This window comes from Falco naumanni, chromosome 7, assembly GCF_017639655.2.
Source record: "Falco naumanni isolate bFalNau1 chromosome 7, bFalNau1.pat, whole genome shotgun sequence".
Lineage (NCBI taxonomy): Eukaryota > Metazoa > Chordata > Aves > Falconiformes > Falconidae > Falco > Falco naumanni.
This window is the reverse complement of record NC_054060.1, coordinates 38,523,226-38,539,925: the sequence shown is the minus strand read 5'-3', so window position 1 is coordinate 38,539,925 and position 16,700 is coordinate 38,523,226. Positions and strand designations below refer to the sequence as shown.

The 16,700-nt window shown below is 38.7% G+C and overlaps 1 protein-coding gene across 4 annotated transcripts in view; it reads right to left on the bottom strand.

The window, feature by feature from the left end:
- SETD3 (SET domain containing 3, actin histidine methyltransferase) overlaps positions 1-16,700 on the bottom strand; it is a 63,659-nt gene that overhangs the window by 24,591 nt on the left and 22,368 nt on the right. For 2 of the 4 annotated variants that reach the window (XM_040600070.1, XM_040600068.1), the window contains 5 exons: positions 14,315-14,424; positions 12,605-12,697; positions 9,144-9,292; positions 8,133-8,205; positions 7,354-7,610 (listed from right to left, as the gene is read on the bottom strand). In XM_040600070.1, the coding sequence (XP_040456004.1) occupies positions 7,354-7,610; positions 8,133-8,205; positions 9,144-9,292; positions 12,605-12,697; positions 14,315-14,417 (675 nt within the window). In that variant the 5' untranslated portion in view covers positions 14,418-14,424. Of the gene's footprint in view, positions 1-7,353; positions 7,611-8,132; positions 8,206-9,143; positions 9,293-12,604; positions 12,698-13,167; positions 13,244-14,314; positions 14,460-16,700 lie in introns of those variants that run through there. The other 2 variants (XM_040600071.1, XM_040600069.1) reach the window with 2 other exon arrangements.

The window sequence follows — 16,700 nt, the reverse complement described above, 5'->3', positions numbered from 1 at the left end:
CTACCAAATAGGTTTTATTAAAAAGGAAAAACAAACAAAAAAAACCAACACCAAAACAAAAGTGATTCACGGGGCAGCTCCTGACTTCTTAAGTAACAGCAGCTTGACAGAAGGCAAAGAAAGCATTTGCAAGTATTTGCTCATTAACTTAGCAAAGAAACATAAAACTAAGTAAAAGAAAACTAGAATTACTTGCTAAAATTGTACTTCAATAGGCAACTTTGCTTTCTCCATTTGGTTTAATTCTAAAATTCTTTCTTCCTGATCTCTCTTGCACTGGGGAGCCCAGCACCGGACACAGTCCTCTAGGTGTGGTCTCACCACCGCTGAGTAGAGGGGAAGGATCTCCTCCCTCAACCTTCTGGTAACACTCCTAATGCAGCCCAAGATGCCACCGGTCCTTTTTGCTGCAAAGGCACACTGCTGGCTCATGTTCAGCCTGGCCCCCAACACATTAATGGGATTATGCCACCCCAGGTGCAGGACTTTGCACTTCTTGTTGAACTTCTTCAACTTCAGCCCATTTCTCCAGCCTGTCAAGGTCCCACTGGATGGCACCTTCCCAGGGATCAAAGTGAAGCTGACAGACTTATAGTTCCCTGGTTCCTCCTTCCTGACCTTCCTGAGAATAACAGCGATATTTGCTTTCCTCCATCGTCGGGCATGTTGTCATGATTGCTCAAAGATCACTGAGAGTCATACAAACATAGAATAGTTTGGGTTGGAAGGGACCTTTAACGGTCATCTACTAGTCCAACCCCCCTGCAATGAGCAGGGACATCTTCAACTAGATCAGGTTGCTTAGAGCCCTGTCCAACCTGAAAGTGAACGTTTCCAGGGATGGGGCACCTACCACCTCCACCTCTCTGGGCAACCTGTTCCAGTGTTTCACCACCCTCATCTTAAAAAAGTAAAAAAATTCTTCCCTACATCTAGTCTAAATCTACCTTCTTTTAGTTTACAACCATTACCCCTTGTCCTGTCACTACAGGCCCTGCTAAAAAGTTTGCCCCCATCTTTCTTATAAGCCTTAATTACAGAAAGGCCGCAATAAGGTGTCCCCAGACCCTTCTCCTCTCCAGGCTGACCACCACCAGTTCTCAGCCTTTCCTCACAGCAGAGGTGTTCCATCCCTCTGACCATTTTTGTGGCTCTCCTCTGGACCTGCTCCAACAGGTCCATGTCTTTCTGTGCTGAGGGCTTAGAATGCAGTACTGCAGGTGGGGTCCCACGAGTGGAGTAGAGGGGGAGAACCACCTCCCTCAACCTGCTGGCCACACTTCTTTTGATGCAGCCCAGGATACAGTTGGTCTTCTGGGCTGCGAGCGCACATTGCTGGCTCATGTGCAGCTTTTCATCCACGAGCACACCCAAGTCCTTCTCCACAGGACTGCTCTCAATCCCTTCACTGCCCAGCCTGTCCTGATACTGGGGATTGCCTTGACCCAGGTGCAGGACCTTGCACTTGGCCTTGTTGAACCTCATGAAGTTCCCATGGGCCCACTCCGCAAGCTTGTCCGGGTCCCTCTGGATGACATGTGAATCACCTCACAATAACATCAGCCAGCTCCCTCAGCACTTGAGGTGCATCCCATCCGGGCCCATGGACTTGTGTACATCCAATTTGCTTAAGTATCCCCTGATCTGATACTCTTCCACCAAGGGTACAGTACATCTTTCTTGCTCCAGCCTTTCTTCCTGGGGTCTGGGACCTGGGATTCCTGAAGGCCGGTCTGGCTAGTGAAGACTGAGGCAAAGAATGTATTTGGTACCTCAGTTCTTTCCATGTTCTGTGTCACCAGGTCCCCCTGCTCCATTCAGCAGCAGGCTCACATTTTCCCCTACTCTTCCTTTTGTCACCTACGTACTTACAGAAGCCCTTTTGGTTGCCTCTGACATCCCCTGCCAAGTTCAGCTCCTGCTGGGCTTTAGCTTTCCTGACCTCATCCCTGGATGACTGGACAGCATAACATCTCTGTATTCCTCCCAGTTCACCTGTCCCTGTTTCTACCCTTCCACCTGTCCATGCTTCCTTTTCGTGTTTGAGTTTTGTCAGGAGCTCCTTGCTCATCCACACAGGCCTCCTGGTATTTTTGCCTGACTCCCTGCTCATTGGGATGGACTGCTCTTGAACTCGGAGGAAGCGATCCTTCAGTATTGACCATGTTTCCTTTCTCTGGTCCCTCTTCCCTCCGGAGCCTTATCTTCCAAGCAGATCCATGAAGAGGCCAGTACTGCTCTCCTGAAGTCCAGCATCATGACCTCGCTTTTTGCTTTGCTCCATCCTCTCAGGATCCTGAACTCCACCATCTCATGGTCACTGCAGCAGAGGTCATCTTCCACCTTTGCATCCCCAACAAAACCTTCCTTTTCTGTGCAAGGTCCATGAATATGAGTAGCATCTCTCCTAACTGGCTCTGCTACTGCTTGGGACAAGAAGTTGTCATCAGTGTTTTGTGCAAACCTTCTGGACTGCTTATACCCTGCTGTATTGCCTCTTTAACAAATACCAGGGTGGCTGAAGTCCCCCATGAGGACCAGGGCCTGCAAACCTGAGGCTGTTTCAAGCTGTCTGTAGAAGGTCTCATGAACTCCTTTCTTCCTCCTGATCAGGCAGCCTATAGCAGATACCTGCTACAATGTCACCCATATTGTGTTTTTACAGACAGCTAGCTTGCTGGTGCCCTTCAGAAAAATCTGCAGTCCTCCAGTGGTCCAGAGTCTACAGGCTGAAAACAGTGTTTAAATCAATGCCAAACTGACATCCTGGACAGTCTTGCAAAACCAATCCTTTTTCCAGTGCTTGAGAAGCAGCTACAAAGAGATACTACTCTCACATACAGCGTCACTACCACAGCTGGCTACCATGGCAAAAGCTATGGCCAGCTGATTGGCTCTGCTGATTTCAGACTTAAAACTTCAAAGACTTAAAAAGTTAACTAAAATTATCATAAAATTGTCTTTTGGTAAGGCAGTCTTTAACCTGTGGAAAAGAAACAACACTGCTTCAGACCCACAGTGTCCAAAATGTAAATAGTTTGGGCACTGCCACCTTCTTTAAGAGCACTCCCTGTCTTGATTGACATCTTGTTTTGATTTACCAAAACTTCTCTGTAGTAAACTACAAACAGGCACACAGATGCAACTGAAAGGCAAACACAAAGACCACTGCATATTCTTTTCAAAAAGCTTCAAACTTGATTGTATTTTCTTTAGGAATATAATCTCACTGTGAATGTCTGCAAACTATATGGCTCCCTCTTGTGCCTATTATACCACATTTCAGTGTACAAAAAAAAAAGTTAACAGTAAGCCATAAATATCAGGGCTCTGTTCACCCTTCAGTAGGCATGCAATGCCCATAAATGTTAATGGAAGTCACATGCATACCTTCCAGGGCAAGAGAAAACCCCGCAGCAAAGAAAAGTTCTCTTTGGAGCAAACTACAAAAACATCTTGCGAACTACAAGTCTGCTGCGATGAAAGTACTCTTTTGACCATTTGCTGCATTTTGATAGCAATGCAAAGGCCAAATACATCTTTAAAGTACATCTGTTAAGAACTTTTAACTATTTTTTAGTTATCAAATTACATATGTTTAGAAAGGTGTCAGTGTGGTTTATAGAGCCTGGCTAACATGATGCTCAAGGGTTTATTTTTGTCTACTCAACATCCCACCTGTTTCTGCTTATCAAACCAGACTACAGTTGAGCTTGCAACAGCTGTGAAATTCATAAAACTGCCCATTCTTCCTGTGTGTCCAGCCTAAGCACTTGGAGAAAGAGTTAGAACTGCAGTGTTCAGAGAAAGCCACCCTTATGGAGAAGCTAGGGAAATAAAACAGACCAGCACTTGTCAAACAATGTTTTAAACTGCAAACCTATCATTTCAGTAAGTCTAGCAATCCTATTTGGAAAGAAAATGAAGCATTTAAAGAAATGATTTGTTAACCCTTTTATTTCCCCAGCCATAGAAAGATTTTGCAGACTAAAAACACTGCAAAGGAATTAAAACATCTTGCCTTTTTCAGTGTCTTCAACTATCAACAACACACCTTTCATTTCAAGATGCTACAAGTTTTACTTTTGCAGTAGAATTGCTATCAAGAAAGTAAATTTAGTTATAAGATTTTTGTATTACAAACAGTGCATTTATAAATTAAAAAAAGTATTAGTCTGCATACCTGAAGCCATATCAAAACCCCGGTCACACAGGACAGATTTCATTACAGTGCTTATGATAAAGCAGTAGTAGTACTGAATGAAATGATGGTCTACAAAAATCTAACATTCACTTTCATAAAGCTTGCAGAGTATGCTGCCTTCAATAGGAAAGTGGTTTTACTTTGCGTTTTTTCATTTACATGATGAATTCCTCTCTCCCCACCTCTTACCTTTCCCATACGTTCATAAATTACCCTTAGCCCTAGTATTTTGTGGGTCAATTTTGTTCATAAAATGATATGAGTGCATGCAAGATTATGCTAAAATTCATTTCAGCTTGCTCTTATTTTTGACAGCAGAAACTTTTCCCCAAGTTTTCATTGAAAGTGTTAGTAGTAGGTACCCAGTACATTCACTTGGCACTCCTGGAGCCAGTTGAAATTATGTATCTCCTTAACGTGCCATTTACTGAATACTAGTAACAAAACATTTAGCTGAAATTGTGGTTACATGGCCGTGCTGGAACATGGCACTAAACATTAGAATACACCTAAAATTTACCTAACATTTATTACCACTCATTCTCTAAGAAACAAGTAAATAAAGCAAATGATTCCTACCTGATCTACCTTCACGCTCACGTTCAACACGAAACAACAGCTATATTATACAAGAACATGAAACAAGCCATAAAAGCATTTGTCAGGAGAATGAAAAATCTGGTCTAGATTTCTGCCCACATGTGGCCAGAACCTACATTTCAACAGCTCATACAAACGGCAGTACTAAACACTTTCTTGAGTATACTAATATAAAGCTCAAAGAGAAGACAGTCATTTATTTAAACATTATTTCCACAAAGGTTTCCCATTGCTGCAGATCAAACTGAACTGAATCAGTTTCTACAATATCAGTTTGAGAAGTCTTCCTCCACGAGCTGCCATATCAGCTTCTGTAGAATTGCAAATGTAAACCAGAAAATATAACAGTGCAGAGTATTAAAGGTTTATTACCATGTTAAAGGAACATCACCATCACTGGGATTCCAAAGACTGTCTCTGCTCCTAAAGTCATCTCATGTACATTGTTTTCTTTGCTTAAACTGTAGCTTTTCTTACTTGTAACAGTAAATAGCATGGACTTTGATGTGGAATATAAATTATTTTTTCATGAGACATAACTTTGAAGACATTAGCTCAAATACTATACAAATGATCTTTGATTAGCTTTAAGAGACAATAAGAGAAATAGCATGTTATTTGCCATCCTTAAACAATTGTGTACCACATGAAACTTTCATAAGCAAAAAGTGTTTTGTCAACCATTTAAGCTGCTTTTCACGTAAGAGGTATCTCATGCTACAACTGATGTTACACCACTGCATTTTATATACATTCTTCAGCTTGCATCACTTTGATATCAATCTACATATATTCATCAACAACTGAGAAGTGGTTCTGAAATACTGGACACATGGCAGTCAAAAATCCACAGTTTCAATCCAGAATTCTTTTCTCTGTAAAACTGTATTTCATGGGGTTTTTTAATTAATGTTGTGACCACATAATACTATTAGTGTGGGATTAGTCAATGAAAATGACGGAACTAGTCCCAGTGATAGTTTAGCTATCTACAAGTTTAGTATCTGCATGTACTGCAAGAACATGAATAGCAGTTGGAAGGGAAGAAGTGGATGAAGTTACACAACATTCTGCTAGTAACTAAAACCAGTAGAACTATTTAGGGGTAAAAAAGATATTCTAAAGAACTAAAATTTAGGAGCTGTGTTTGCTCAGGCAGTACACTTTGAGAAACAAAGTGAAAACCTGGAAGGTCAAGTGTGAACTGGCAGCCTAGAAGAGCACATGACAAGAAAAGACAGTTGGCTAAACTATTTATGAATTGTGACACCTGGAAGGAAGAATTCTGTTCCTTCTTGATATTAAAGCCTTTGTTCATATCCTACTCCTTGTCTCAAAATGAAGTGCATCTTATTTGGGTTTCACCCATTATTTTTAAAGACTTTGGTTTTCAAAATGCATTCCTCCACTCCTTATACTTGGTCAATTGATGCTGTGTTTGAAACATATGAGGCTTTTCAAACACCAAACAGCTAAGCAAAGCAATTTAACTTTTGTTGACTTAAACCAGTTAATAGAAAAGCTCTGGAACTCTGAACGCATTAAAGGAGAACATTACTTTATGGCTTCTGACCTCTCCTGTGGCCAAAAAAAATGGTATCTACATCACACAATTGTGGAAATTTAGTACAGAGTCATATGCTTTTCACACAGATGGTGCCATAAAAAGCTCTGGATGTTTGGACATTGAGCACTACCTTAACAACAACACATTACCATTCACTTACAACATCAATTATGTCTAGACATCAGTCAGAGTAACAGTTCTATCTTACAAACTCCATTTTAATCATTACTTCAGAACATGATGAAAAGTTCGCCCATCTCAAGCCTCCCCATATTCAAATTCTCACCAGATGGGCTTATCTTTGTACTTGAAAGCAATCAAAATAATTATGTTAAATAGAGAACAACAGTTAATCCAGGGTCATTGGAAATACAACATATGCGGTGGTTTTATTCTATGTCAATTAACAATTATAGTTTTACTTTGTTTACTGCAAACTACACATTTTTTCAAAGAGTCATAGAGGCATAGGTTGTAGATTTCTGCAGGTCACCTAGCTTAACTTCCCACTGGCAAACTTCTGATGTCTCGCTACCAGTAGCGAATTGAAAGCAATAACTGGATAATCCCTTACCTTCTTTTCCCCAGAATAAACACATCCAGCTCCCTCAGTCTGTCCTTGTACAGATAAAGGGCTGAAGCAAATGACATCTTAATAGCCCTCCTCTGCTCTCATTCCAGTTTGTCAACATGTCTCTTGTACTGGTGGGCCCAAAATTGTAAGGTATTCCAGATGAAGCCTCACCCAGTGCCAAACAAAAGGCAGTAATCACTCCTCTCAATCAATTACATTCTTACATATTCATAAGCCTACTGAACTGCAAAATTTTAACAGCACTTCAAAAAACAGCAGGAAACTGCTTTAACGATTTAAACACCTAAGAGCAATACACTTGCTCTATTATTTTGCATCATTGTTTTCACACTTCCCTTAATAATAGGGAGAACTACATATACTATATGCGACATTTAAGATGCTTACCTGAATAACTTTGTAGAAATAGGCATACTGTCGAGCTGTATTTTTATATTGGCTAAAAACATCATGTATGGCCTGAGTTGACTGAAGATACTGCACTTCATCTTCTTCAAAATAGAGAGGAGTGTCATATTCACTTGGGAGCGTCTGGATGTAGGGCAGCCAGAAAGAGTTGGGGTTGGCTCGCTCACAAAGAAGATGGAATGCCAATGTTATATTGCCCATGGCTTGAAGAATTCGATCTTGAGAATACAGGGATCCTGAATTAACCCAGAAAGGTGAGGCACTGAATTAATTGTCCACGGAAAACATCAACTAGATTTACTTCAAATGAACATGATGTGGTAACATTAAGAATTTTCAACAACAACAACAACAAAAAAGCTTTTCAGGTTTCTAAAATATTTAGCTGCCCACATTGTATTATGCTGCAAGTTATTTCACATAGTAAACACCTCATGTACTATTGCATGACAGAAGACATGAAGAAACTAGAACAATACTCTCAGTACCTCAGAACATTTCATCTCTAAGTGTTACACAAGCTACATGATACGTGTTCCAAATAAGACACACACTTCTGGAAGACAGTGCACTCAGTCAGAAACAAAGAGGAAAATTAAATTCTTTCCACTGACACTTCAAGCTTCTAGGCATTCCAAACCTGATGGTTGGCATGATAAGCAAGCCCTGTAACAAAGATCAGCTAAAAAAAGAAAGTCTCCTATTGAATAATCCCATGCATATCAACTTCTTGCTTAAGAACTTCCTTAAGCTCTTACCTAATACTGAATTTTTAGCTGACTCAACTGTCATTAACAGTTTTCTAGGAACCCATAGAAACAACTCTTCAGCCTACAGAAAAGAAAAAATGCATAGAGGGTCAGTTAGCATTTATATAATATGCCAAGTGTTTGAAATGTTCCAATCTGCATTACACAGAGCTTAAAACAAAGACACTCAGATTACAAAATAATAGTGCTTGACTTTGGAACTGCTAACATGTAAATTGCACACACAGTCTCAAAGCTACCAGATACATTATACTGTTATTAATTACATGATCAAATATTTTCTCTCAGTAGAGGTTTTTTCACATTGCCCATTCATAATTTAGAAGAACTGTTCAGGATTTTTATCAATCAGTAATACTAGACTTAATAACTGTGTGCTATTGAAGCCCTAAAATTAATATAGTATATATCAATATATTCTTTCCAACAATACCTGATTGTTCTTCAAAGCTGTTTCCCATCTGTAAAATGGGAATGGAAAGAGGCAATCTTAAATACTTACCTTTTAACAGTTAGCTAACTGTGTGTGTATATATTCATTACCTGATGATCAAAACAGTATTCTTTACAATTATCAGGTAATATTTGGGGGTTTCTTAAGGGTTTCTTAGATTTTCACTGGAAAGTAAGTATTGCAAATACCTCTTTCTGAGGCAGAAAGACCAATACTTTAAAAGAAGGGACATGAAAGAGGAGAATAGACTAAGTAGTTAGAAAACATGGACAAGAGGGATACATCAATGGGATAGAGCACTCCGGCGATGAGGTAAAGAGTACAGGCAAAAGAGGGGGCAAGAAAACCTGATTAAAAATTCACAGTACTATCCAATAGTCTTTATCAATAATTTTATTTCTCGAGTATGCATTGTTGAGAGCACTTCAGAAAAGCAGTTTCACAAGCAGTCAAAAGGGGGAAGGGAAGGTGGTGTACATTTCAGAGCTCTGCAGCTACATTCCAAACACGATTTTCTAATCTAAGTCAAATGTTCACATGCTCACCTTTATCTCTCTTGTTGCTTTCAAACCAAACCCCTCTTCTTCAAAGTTAGCTATTTCAAAACCCTCTGTGGATGCTCCATTTTCAGTTGCCCATTTTATCAAATCAGGGAAATAGTCATCTCTTTTTCCATCAAAGACAACAGACAAACCTATATACACAATTTATTAAAAAACATGCAGAAATAAGAGGACCTAGATAGACAAAGAAGTTCAATATAAAAGCACGTGTAAAAAGCTATCTGTATCCCACAGCAGTTCTACTTTGAAGTAGCTGAATCAGAACTGGTCTCTGTTAAGTGTTACTCAATAGTATACAAATGTCAAACTCAATTTTCATGAACTTAAATATTCTGCCAAATTGGCTTACCAGTCATCCTAAAAACACAACCACCTAAACTGAGCTGTGATGAAATATGAAGCTCCCCTCCTCTTTCCCTTTTAAAAAAGCTGAGTGAAAATATTTCCCAGCTTAATATTGATGATAAATGCAACCAACACAACATGTTAATGCAGTCACGAGGAGGAATTTGAAAGGCAAGCTGCAATTTCATTAATTCAGTACTGGAAATGACGATAAGCAGATCTCAAGTTCCTTCTCTCACATACAAGGCATTTACCTTTCCCTGTAGTGTACGGATCTACTGAAACAGCTAAGGACTGATTATCTTCCTGACATCACAGAGCTTGTCCAAATTTTTACACTTTGCTTCTCCAACAGGCATGTGGTCCACTGGTGAAATCACAAGCCTCATTCATTTCCTCAGCCTTTTTCCCCTTTACCATCATCTGATTTAAACCTATGCATTATAGTTCCTGGCTATGCTCAGCCAGCTCCTTCTGCACCTCTTTGCCTCTTGCGGTCTCTAGGGCTAGATTATGTCAAAAGTGTCCAAATGCCCCTGAAATGCTCAGGCCATTTTATGGGTGACAAAACGTCATCAGTAAATTGCTTACATCCAAAGATATGTTGGTTAAGCACAGGGGATAAATGCATCTTTAGATTAAAAGGATTTTAGGAAAGTAGCATTAGTGTATTTGAAATATTGCCCCATCTCCAAATCATGCATTTCAAGACCCAGAACCAAACAAATCTGCAGTTAACATAAAAGTGTAAGTATCATCTAAAACTATATTCTTTGATGATACAGTATAAAAAATAAATATTGATAAAATATTTTTTGAACACAATGAGAATGTGGTGCACAGTGCTTTGAATTTTTTTTTTTTTAGAAGCTAGTGTTTCTGCTTTATTTCAAAGTCCCTTCAGTATGCTATTTTCTGTGGAATATATTCAGAGCTAAGGCCTCACAAATCTAGTAAAGCTAGTTGCATAGCTTCTGCAGAACTTGATAGGTGTTTATACTGTCCAGGACTTTGCTCTTTTGGTTTCCAACATTTACTGCTGCAAAAGGCTACTGGAAGCTTTTAACATCCAGCTTGTATTTGGAACCACTCTGTAAGCATCTCTGAAATTCTACCTTTGTTCCTCACATATGACGTAGTCCAGTATTTCCCACATTTCTCCAAATTAAAGAGAAGAGCAGCCCCTTTAAATTACAAGCACTAATGGGGAACAATTTATTTCTATACTGCACAAAATATAGCTATACTTATGAAAATCTATATTGAAAAACTAATTTTATTTAAGATTTTGCTAATGATTCAAGGAAAAATTTTAGACAGTAATACTACTCAGCTTTCAAATTAAGAGTTTTCTATAATCAAGATCATATTAGTTCACATTCTGCAACCCAGTGTTTTATTCAAGAAGTACGATGCTTTAGGCAATATATATTCATTTGTATGTCTCAGAGTTCCCAACAGCAATTTATACTTCCTTTGCTAATTGTTTAAAGCCTTTATTAAGCTAGAAATCTCTGTAGTATAAATTACTATGTTGCATTAAAAAATAGTTTTGAGACATCATACTATTGATACTCACTATGTTTGTAAAAATGTTATATTAAAAGACATGTGTATGTCAACAGTGCTGTGGTTAGCAGGCTTTGCATCTTTCAAGGAAAAAAAAGCCACACTCCATTAACATAATGCTGTTATACTAATTCTACCACCTGTGCCAGCAGCCACGTTCCCCGTGGATGGTTTGATCTTTCTGGTACAGAAGAAAGATACAGTGAACAGGCCAACCCCAATGCCAACTCTGTTCTTGTTAACATGAATTATGTTTTACCATAACACATGTATCACATCACATCATAAAAACCTAGACATGTACCATAAATTTATAGAAGTCACGGGACAGCAAAACAATAAACCAAGTTCATCTCTCTACAGCTACAGGATGCAGCCACTCCACGTAACAGTAACGTTTATTCTTCCGTATGCTCTCTGCCAATAACCAATGTTCAGAGGCTTTAAAGTCCTTTCACGAAAGATTTTTACACATTAGTCAAAATATATTAAAAACTGGTGCGAAAAGGACATTTCAAGCCTCTAAGTACTTGTTTCATCAAGCAAGTACATGAACCACTCAAGCTCCATTTTAAATGCAGTCTGGCTTTTTTTCCGTCACTGTGTAAATATCAGAGAAGAAAGAATTGTTTCAGGACTTTTTCAGGTATGTCCAGCCCAAATCTATTAATTTCAAGGTTAAAAAGTTATTTCTCAGCCATTAAAATACACTAGTTATAAAAGAGGCTAATTTTAATAAAATTACTTGAAAAACATTTTTTAGAGCATACCTCTGAATAAAACCAAAGCTAATATGAAAATAAAGTATCACAGTGAGGTTTGCAGAACATAGCGCAGGAAAACTGTTCTAGCCTAAAGAATAAGCGTACCTTAAAGTTAGCATAATTGGCAATAAAACTCCATATTAACTGTGGTACCATAAGCATTTCTTTATTTTAGTTGTGTGCTTGATTTATAGCAGATAGATTTATTAGATGAAGCCGTTATTTTGTGCATTTAGATATTTTTATTTTGTCATAATTAGCATCATTATGTTGAATTGCTGAAACTGTTCCTACGTCCAGTAAAGTGTTCATGTTAAAATAAAATGGTAAGAAAATTAAATACAAAATGTTCAGATTTATAGAGGCAGAGGGGCATAATATGCAAACAGAAATCAAAAAGACCTATTATTCTCAAAGGACTTTTACTTCTAGACTTCAGACTGTCATCTCATCACAGTCTCAAGCCCCTTTTTCTACTTATCAGACAGAATTATCACAGGAGCATTTATCTGTGATATTCACTCAGAATTCTAAGTACTGAAATGGTTAACGCAAATATTCATGCCCACCAGAACACTGCAGAAACACTTGCAACTGTAAAAAGCAACTGCATGTCACAGAACTAAGATTTTCTGTCACAAAATAACAGAATTGCATATTTATATAATAACAAGAAAAAGAATATTCCTTTTAGATGCCAACAGACAATTCCTTAGGCAAGTCAATACCCTGAGATGCCCTTATCAAAAAGTCTTTCACATTTACCTTTTTGCTTTTTGCGAATTTTCTCAACAAGCAAACGAATCTGAACATATTCTTCCCATTCCTTACCAGGACCCGGTGTAGGACTGCTGCATTCTGAAAATACAAATGCCAAATAATTTTTTTTTGTTAATAAAGTGTATATATATATATATTTCAACATAAGAGAAAAAGATCATGGTTTCACAGCAACTTTAACTGAATCTTAATACTACTTGTCCTTCAAATATGCTTACATGGTAAACATGACAATCTCCATTGTTACAAACATCCCGTTCTTCGACATGTGATTAACAGAGACTTTTGAAATTTTCACAGTATACCTTACCTCAGGTTCTTTTCTTTTCTTTTTTAAAATATTCTTTCAGATGTAAGAAATATCAAATGTTTAAAAAGCTAGGAAGAAGAAAAGGTAAACAACCAGACCATTAAGTAGACAGTTTCTCAGATAAAACAAACAAAAAAAGACTGTTTTCAATAATCCAATCAAAGTACTCTGTTTACAATAGCCTGCTTGCCAGCATTCTTGCAGTAACAAAAGCAGATGATAATAGCACAGAGCTTACCTTCAGTAACTGAGAAATTTGCTGGTACATGCATTTGACCTGCCTAGTCAATACTGTTTTCATAGATGCATGCGTACTGGAAGGACAAGCAAAGGAACACTTAGCCAAGCTTTAGCTTTAGATCATATCCACAGTGTCTCTGACAAAATTCTAAATGCCAGCGTGTGGATTTCTTGATCTAAGCTGCATAAATCCAAGTGGACAGCTGAAGATTACCTTGCTCAACTGATCTGAAAAATCTTTGCATTGAATAAAATATGGAAGCCTGACAAAAAGAACAGATGATACTTGTCTTTGCTTAGAAAATTAGATCTATGTTTTATATTTGGTAGCAAAGCAGAGGCCAATTGTAGCATAAGCATCAAACTGCTCTGCCAACTCCTTGTCTCCTTTTCATGAGCAATGCTAAAGAAAAATTACATATTTTTTAAGGCAACATTTAGATGTGTCCAGGATATGAGAAATGGACTTTTGTTTCAACAAGCAGTGTAATTCAGCACAGTTACTAATGACAGTAGACAGAGCGAACAGCATTTTAGCATCGTCATATGAAATTATGCTCTGCTTTTCATATTTACTAGAAATAACAGATGAGCTCCAAGTTCCTCAACTACTGAAACAATCTTTGGTCTACAAACAATGACTAAGCACTACAAAAAGTTTCCAAACAGCAAAAAAAAATTATTTAAGCAATAAAAATATCAGTACAGTTGAACTCAGTTGTATTGCTGCTTTCCACAGTTAGTTTCTCTGATATCCGTTCAAAGTACTGTTCAAATGATAAACAGAAACAGTGCAATTCTTACGGTTTACAAGAAAAATATTTTTGACAAAGCTTCAATGTCCAGTTATCTAGAGCAGTGTCTTTTTAATCTAATCTCACCCAATATTTATGCTTGTGTTGAGATGTAAAGCCAAACACTGCCAGAAATATGGCAGGTCCAATACATACACAAATAAATAATTATGCCAATAATGGCATATAGTAACAGAGCTAGATACTCTAAGATACATACTATACTATCTTAAGCAGGCTGAAATAGCAAGCTTGGCCAGTTACAGGAAGTGAACAGTTTCAATAACGTAATGTTTTTGAGTGGTCTGCACACCATCCCTTTTCCCAGAGAGGCACAAAAATGAAACTTACTTTGCAATAACTCACTAATTAGATTCAACATTTCCTTTGGAGACACCGTTGCTGCGGCTCCTGTACCTGACTTCTGAGTTTTTACTCTGCTTTTCTTCCCCATCTTCCAACTAAAACAGATGAAGCAGCACACTGTCACCAATCACTAAGAAACAAAATACAGTACTGATGAATGGACAAGACCACCTCTGATCGGTCACTGAAAAAAATAAAAAAGGATGAGGAGTTGTCTCTGGCATATATACCTGTGAAAGTGTTATTTGCATGGCCTGAATGTCAGGCAACCTTACAGTGCAATCTGAAGCAATATTTCATGTAGTTGCATATTAATTACCTCAGAGCAATTAGAAACTAGAAATCTTAGAGAGAAAATAAATAAATCATTCAGCTCATATTTGTGACCATGCTGAAGTAGTAACCCAAAATGAATAGAAAATTAAGTACTCAGTTTCAAGGTAAAATCAAAATAACATATGTATATCTTTGCAGCAGCTCCTTCGGGTTCAAGACAACCAGTTAAGAAAAACTCTTCAGTTACCACAAATAAATGGAACATCATCCTTGGCTGCTTTTTCCAATATTCAAAGTCCCTTGTTCTCATGGAGGACTTAAATCATACATCATCTACTAGAAGGGCAGTGTAGCAGGGTGTGAAATATTCAGGGAATTTCTCGCATGCACTGGAAGCAATTTTTGATGCTGGCACTGAACAGGCTTGTAGGGGAGGAGCTGCACAGGATCTGGTACTCACGAATAAGGAAGAGCTGCTTATGCAAATGAAGGCCAACAGCAGCCTGGCATGCAGTAATCAGGAAATGGTAGTGTAAGATCTTGAGGAAAGAAAGGAAGTAAAGTAGTACACTAAAGACTCTGGACTCACAAAAGTAGAGTTGGTGCTTGCTCAGGGAACAGTAAGTAGAACACCCTGGGAAGCTACAAAGGATTCCATGTCAGCCCACCATCTTCCTGAGCTCTCTTCCCTGAGCACAAAAACAAGCCTTCCTCACCTGCAAGAAAATCAGCAGGCACAGCAGAAGGCCAGCTAATTGTACACGGGACTCCTCACTGGCTGAGCTCAAATGAAACAGAAACATATAAAGTGGAAGTGGGGACAGGCAACCAGAGCAGAACACAGATGCACCGTCTGGGCAAGCAGAGACCGAATTAATGGGGGCAAAGCTTGTCTGGTGTTGATACTGAAGAGGGATGTCAAAGGCAAGAAGAAACACTTCCACAGGTACACCATGCGCAGAAGATAGACTGGGGAAGGAGTAATTCAGCTATTAAATCAGGAAGAAATCTCATAATGAAAGGTACAGAAAAAGTTGAGGTGCCCAACACCTTGAGCAGGTCTTTACCAGGTCTATCAGGCTTCCCAAGTTTCTGCATCTAGCAGCAAAGCTTGGGGGAAAGAAGCTATCAAGTTAAAACGCTATTTAGGTAAGATGGACCTACACTAGTACATAGGACCAGATGGGAAATATCCAAGGTATAAGAAAGCTAGCTGACATCACTGGAAGGCTGCTGGCTATCATCTTTGAAAAGTCATGGTGATTGTCTATGACAGGAAACAGATAACTTACAAACAAACAAAAAAAAAACCCAATAGAAAAGCAAGGTGGGGACAGGAGAGGATAAAGGATGCAGGAAATTAGATAGTAGTCTCACCTCATGTGCTGTACAAAATGTAGAGTGAGACCTAAATGGAAGCTACTTCCAGGCACAATGGACATCAATATGACTGGGATCAGACAACAGACTTACAAAGGCAAACCGTGTACAACCAACTTGACTGCCTTCTGAAGAAACAGCTCCGTGGACCAGGGAAAAATCGGCGGTTGGCAATTAGATTTAAGCAAGGTTTTTAATGCTGTCTTCCTGGGTGTCAAACTGAATAGGAAGACAACAAAGTGGACAAAAAAATGCCTTGGACTACGAGGTTCAAAGAGTTGTGGTCAACAGTTGTAAATCTAACTGTCAACTGTTAGACAGGGTATTCCTCAGTGGCTAATACTGGGCAACATCTTCAACAGATTTGGATTCTAGGACAGAAAGCATCTGCAGCAAGCTTACAGATGACATAAAATGGGGAAAGTAGTCAACATGTTGGAGGGCAAGGCCACCATTCAGAGGGACCTCAACAAACTGGAAGAAGTAGCCAACAGGAACTTTATAAACAAAGACAAATGTAAAGTTTTCTGCATTTGGGAAGGAAAAAACTCTACACAGTGTTATAGCTGCTGACTGGACAGGCAGCAGCTTTGCAAAAAAGGACTTGGAGACTCTAGCAGACAGCAATTTGCAGTGCACCCTTAAAGCAATGAAAACTAACCGTAGTTTGAGCTGTATAAACAAGAGCACAAACAGCAGGTCAAGGGTAGTAATT